General features: G+C 35.4%; 1 protein-coding gene across 1 annotated transcript; it reads left to right on the top strand.

Annotated features, from left to right (window-relative positions):
• The first annotated feature begins 4,674 nt into the window (after nucleotides 1-4,674).
• LOC101992757 (vomeronasal type-1 receptor 2-like) lies at nucleotides 4,675-5,658 on the top strand. The gene has a single exon (XM_013355477.2). The coding sequence runs from the start codon at nucleotides 4,717-4,719 to the stop codon at nucleotides 5,656-5,658; it is 942 nt and encodes a 313-aa protein (XP_013210931.1). The 5' UTR covers nucleotides 4,675-4,716.
• Nucleotides 5,659-6,379: the final 721 nt, after the last annotated feature.

Raw genomic sequence — 6,379 nt, 5'->3', positions numbered from 1 at the left:
CTCACTCAGGATAGTGTTTTCTATCCATTTGCATTCAAAATTCAAGATGTCATTGTTTTTTTACTGCTGAATAGTACTCTAATGTGTATAAGTGCCACACTTTCTTTATCCATTCTTCCATTGAGGGGCATCTAGGTTGTTTTGAGGTCCTGGCTATTACAAATAATGCTGCTATGAACATAGTTGAACAAATGCTTTTGTAGTTCTATTGGGCATCTCTTAGGTATATTCCCAACAGTGGTATTCCTGGATCCTGAGGTAGGTTGACTCCCATTTTCTGAGAAACTTCCACACTGATTTCCATAGTGGTTGCACAAGTTTGCATTCCCACCAGCAATGGATGAATGTACCCCTTACTCCACATCCTTTCCAGGATAGGCTATTATTGATTTTAGCCATTCTGACAGGTGTAAGATGGTATCTCAAAGTTTATTTGACTTGCATTTGACAACATTCTTTAGTTCTTTGTATATTTTGGAGATCAGCCCTTTGTTTGATGTGGGGTTGGTAAAGATCTTTTCCCATTCTATAGGCTGCCATTTTGAATTAACTTGGTTTATTTATGAGATCACAGTGAAGACTAGTAACATCCAAAGAGACAAATGGACATTCTTACAAGACTCTCTCAAATGAGACATTGATTCTCACTAAACCTTGACTACTAGTGAGCCCTTAGGGATCACGATAAAGTATGAACCTCTCTAAACACATTGTCTCATTGGACATATTTACAAGGAACTCATCAATGTCTTTGGTAATAATCAACTGGACAATTCCAGAAAAGTTCTTGGTTCCCAAAGGTAACTCTGTCATCATGACTGTGGGTGAGATAAAAATTGCTTTTCTGAAGAGAGTTAAGGTCACAGATCTATGAACCTTTAACTTAGGGCTGAAATACTTCTCACATCCATGATGTTGGCTGTTATATCAGTAGTGGTACACAGAGCTGAAAGTTCTGCATAAGGAAAATTCAAGTGAGCATATTGTTTTTCATCCTCAATGGCAAAAATAGCAAGGAAGAGATGCATGGTAAGTGCATACCTCTGAAAATTTATTCTTGATAGAAACAGAATAGTAGATATTTAGTCAAAAGACAAGGAGACTTTCTGGGACGTAGGTCAAGTTACTAATTAAAAGATAATATCTCTGAACTTATATTAATTCTTAATGAATCGAAAGTGAATCAAAATCCTCTCAGGTTGCCTATTATACAGTGTGACACCTAAAAAATCTGATTTCGAAGGTAGTCCAGGATTATGTTCATTCCATCATTTAGGTTTCTATTCATTGTGCACAAGAATCACAGATTGATTTTGAATTATGACATCACAAATCTTATAAAATGAGTCTATGCTTTTAAATATTCCTTAGAATATGAACTAAGATAATCATTTAATCCTAAGAAGGAGCCAGGATCTAGCACTACCGGGGAAATGTTTCTAGACAGCTTTACATCTGTTACTGGGCAGGATCTTTGTCTTTTCTTTTTTTTTTTAAATAAACAAATTCATTTGATTTAATGAATCACGGTATGTATTAGAGGACATATATACCAATTACACAATTATGAACAAATATAAATTTGCCACTATGTAAAGAATATAGGGCTTTAAGCAACATGAGATGAAATTGAACCAACTTTAGGGTATCAGTACAACAGTTAACATTATTGAACTGCAAACGATACCAACTTTGTCAGGTGATAATAAAGTTTGATTTGAAGATGCTCATCTATTAGAACAGGCAGACTGAAGTTGATTAGGATACCACAATAACAATAAACTAATGACACATGGGATGGAATTATCTGATTTTATGTTGGAAGAGCTGTGGATTGTTACCCGAGGGTAAGTATGCCTTCTAAAAGATTTCACCAATGTCCTTCCTCCTTCACATACAATGGCCACATTTTTAGTTGCACACTCAAATAATTCTTTTTGGAACCTTTCTTTTTTAACAGTCACTGTTTTCCATCTTAAACTTGGGAAAACTGTGTGAAAACAAAGGCGGCAATATCAGTGTGAGTCTTGCAAAATTCAGGCCTAGCACATATACAGTTTCTGTTATTACCCATTATTTTGTGATATTTTGAATTCACTACAATGTTAGGACAAATTTTTCCCATTCATTGCTGAAGGTTCCTGCATTTGCGGTCTTATATATGTGAGGCAATAGATTAAATTTGGTTAATTTCCATAGCTCACAATAATTTTGCCACTTGGTCTTTTATTTATCCAATTCATTAGATTTCATATTTTAAAAATTTCATGTATATTTTTGTTTAGAAGTTGTTCATTGGTCTTGATTCATTACTAATAGATTAACTTATCAAAGACATTAGTAAATAAAGGTTTTAAATGGAAATTAGTTATAATTTAATTATCTTGCTGTGTATCTATTTCCCTGTATCTGTGTGAAGGAGTTCTCATTTGTTCAGATGAGCACAATCTTTTTTTAAATTATTATTGAAAAAAATTTCTGCCTCCTCCCCGCCTCCCATTTCTCCCCCCCCCACTCTCCTCCCCCTCCCCCACTCCTTTTCCCCTCCCTCTCCAGTCTGAAGATAGTCAGGGTTCCCTGCCCTGTGGGAAGTCCAAGGTCCTTCCCCCTCCATCCAGGTCTAGGAAGGTGAGCATCCAAACAGGCTAGGCTCCCACAAAGCCAGTACATGCAGTTAGATCAAAACCTAGTGCCATTGTCCTTGGCTTCTCAGATGAGCACAATCTTATGTGAGAGTGTGGAGTCCGTAAAACTTCAGTTGTAGTTCCTTAGATACTGCTTTTTTATCTTGTTATTTTTGAGTCAGAGCATCTCAATAATCTGAAGTTCTCATGTAATACTCTTTTTTTCCTGTCCATGTGCACCAGAGTTCTAACTCTGCCCTTATCTTCTGTTTGGACGATGACTGTCCGCTCCCACCTCCAGAATTTTATGTGAATTTTGGACTTTCAGCTCAGGAGTTCATTCGTTAAGTAATAACTGTAACAACTTAACTATGTCCATTGACTACTCTTGACCAAATGGTGAAGATGAAATTCTGTATGTGTCCTCTCTTCTTTGCATCATTTCTTCTTTTTCTATAGTAACTCGGGTTTGTGGCCCTTACCAATGATCTCAAAGAGGGTGAATTCTACTTCTGCACATTTTCTTCAAGGTGACTTCAAGATATTGGCATTGCTTGTATTAAAAAGAATATATCCTTGAAGTTGTGTATTTGTTTATATCTTCACAGATCATAAATGAAAGTTACATAACTATGTTACAAATAGATCAAGAAACTGAACATTATCTCAGTCCCAGGAATTCCTGGTATGAATGGACCAACCTCCATTTCTGAGGAAGACTCTGTATGAATATCCACAGACCTAATAAAAAGAATTCATCACTAGTTTCCACTTGATTTAAGTTATCACATCAACACTAGGTTTTTCTTTGGTTGTTTATAGAAGTGGAAATTACTAGAGGTATGTTTATGTCTCTGCTCTGTTTTGAAAGATCAGAACAATACTTCCATGTATAATTTGAAACTTAGAGCAAGATTTGCCACATTTTTTGAAGTAGATCTCTATGCATTTGAATAATGTGAATGCACTCCTGATTTCATGTACATTGCTACATTTTAAGGACAGCATTGCATAAACATTGATCACTGCACTGCTAAAGTACAGGTTTGTATTTCTTTGCTTTCAAGTTATTCATTGTACATGAACTCTGAGAATTATCTATGTATGTTTGTCTAGTCTGTAAAAGTTAGTTTTTTCTACATGAAGACGTACATTGATTTTTGATACTCACAACCTCTCATTTGGAAAATTGTGTGACATGACATGAACACATGAGCTAGGATCCTTGTTTCATCTAATGTTTGCCAAGGGCTAATGTTTTCTGTTGTGCTTCACATTCCTACTGCTGAGTGATGCAGCAGATTAGATGAGATAGAAACATTGGAATTCTTCCCATATGAATTTATTCATAGAGTATTGCCTTATTCTAACTAATTTCCGTTGGAATAATTTACCTGTTTTCTCTCCATTGTGTTAGATAACAATTATTTATGTAGAATGTATCAACTCTCTTTTCTTTCCTCATCTTAACTCTAAACCACCAATCTTATATATGTATGTGTAGTGGGTGGAATTTAAGGAGTTAAGTTTTGATGCAACATTGTTTAATTAATCATTTTCACCTAATGGTTAGTGCTACTAAATAAACATAATTATCAAAAAATACAAAAATTGCTCTTTCACTTATAATATTTTCAATTTCAATGTTAATATTTATATAAGACAGGCATTAAAATGGATTCATTCCTTTGAGAAGATGAAAGATAAATTTTTCTCCAATACGTGAGGACTTGTAGCAATGAACATTCTTTAATTTTGAATTCACTGGTCACTTCTTCTATCAGGATAACTTTGCTCTACTCTTAGTGCTTTCTTATGTGAGAAATATAGTGGGAATTTTCTCCATAAATACATGCATTTGAAGACTTCAGCAGTTCTTACTGATTGTTACTGTTGGTGGTAAAATAACTGTGAGAGGTGGTGTGGACAAGATCTATTTGTTCTGCCCACCTTGGGTTTTCTATCTTCAGTTAATGTGATTTTTGTGAATTTGTGATATCAGGCACAGAGGATCATCTTAATTTTAAAAATCAAACTTTTTTCTCTTAGTGACTGCTGGCATATTTTGAAGTAAATTTTGCAGAGTAACAAGATGGATTATGGGAGTTTGGGAATAGGAATAATATTATTGATAGAGAATACAATTGGAATACTGGGAAATGCCTCTCTTCTTTCTTACTACCTAGTTATTTTTTACAAGAAACACAAAATAAAGCCCTTGAATTTAATTCTCATGCATCTAATAATGGTTAATTTCTTGATCATTCTCTCTAAAGGACTGAGCATCACAATGACAACTTTTGGGTTAAAACTTTTCTTCAATGACTGGAGCTATCAACTTTTTTTGTATGCACTAAAAGTTTTCAGAAGCATGTCTATTGCCACCATCTGTCTCTTGAGTGTCTTCCAGGCCATCATTATCAGCCCTAGACACTCCTGCTGGAGCAATCTTAGAGTCAAATCTCCCAAGGACATTGGTCTCTACATTTCTCTCTGCTGGATCTTGTACATCATGGTAAATGTTCTTTTCCCTTTGTACATGTCCATAAAATTGAGAAGGAAAAACATAACAAAAGGGACAGATTTTGAACCCTATACTGTTGCAGGTCATGACAAAGTCACAGTCTCTTTATATATAGCTTTCTTTGTGTTTCCTGAACTTCTACTTTCTGTCCTCATCACCTGGTCCAGTAGCTCAATGGTTATCCTTTTGTACAGGCATAGGCAGCGAGTTCAACACATCCGCAGCACTTATGCTTTCCAAAGTAGCTCTCCTGAGTCCAGAGCCACCCAGAACATCCTTGCCCTAGCATTCACCTTTGTGGCTCTTTATACCCTCTCTACCATCACACATGGTTGCAGTGCTATATTGTCTGGTCAAAATTGGTGGCTAATGAGGATCACAAACATTATAACTTTGTTTTTTCCTACTTTGAGCCCCTTTATACTTATGAGTCAATCTTCCCCTCTCTCAGGACTCTTCTTTCTTTGGATAAAGGATAAAGAATCTTCTAATGTTATTTTAACTATTTAAATGCATGCTCTTTCAGAATCCAATGTTTAAATAAGGAATCAATACAAAATTTCTCCAGAGAAGACATTTGTTTGTATAAGGAAAACTTTAAGAAATATTTTTTTCCCCACTGGTAGAACTTTCATCCATTACTTGCAAAACTCTTAGCATCTAGGCCTTTCACCCTTCATTTGACACATTTCAGTCTTTCTTTGGTCTAGACTTCCTTGAGAATTATATGCTTAATATGTTTTCAATAAATTATACCCACTTTTGACATTAGGAGGAGAGATTTATAACATCCTGGATTCTCTGAAAATATATGTTTTCTGGAAGCTAAACTTCACAGGCATGAGACTTCACAAACATAGTTACCATTTAAGCCAAAACCTTCACCACAGAAAGCTTAACTCAGATTACATCTGTTCTATCACATTAGTGACCAAAACTCTTGTTATGCATAAGCTCCTGATTGCCTTGCCTGCACCTGTTACAGAGATATGAGACTCAGTCTGCCTTGAACCAGATAGTAGCATTTTTTTTAACAGAATTTGCCTCAAGTTTATTTTTCTTTATTTTTTTTTACATTTTTTTTATTTTTTTATTTTTTTTTTACTTTCTTTTTTTTTATTGAGAAAAAAAATTTCCGCCTCCTCCCAGCCTCCCACTCCTCCCACACTCCCCCCACTCCTCTCCCTCTCTTTCTCGAGTCTGAAGAGCAATCAGGGTTCCCTGCCCTGTG

Source organism: Microtus ochrogaster, unplaced genomic scaffold (genome assembly GCF_000317375.1).
Source record: "Microtus ochrogaster isolate Prairie Vole_2 unplaced genomic scaffold, MicOch1.0 UNK138, whole genome shotgun sequence".
Lineage (NCBI taxonomy): Eukaryota > Metazoa > Chordata > Mammalia > Rodentia > Cricetidae > Microtus > Microtus ochrogaster.
The sequence above is the reverse complement of the archived record's forward strand: the minus strand, read 5'-3'. Positions and strand labels throughout refer to the sequence as shown.

What these genes read in the sequence shown, in the direction of transcription:
- LOC101992757 (XM_013355477.2), top strand. Translation starts at nt 4,717, where the DNA reads ATGGATTATGGGAGTTTGGGAATAGGAATAATATTATTGATAGAGAAT.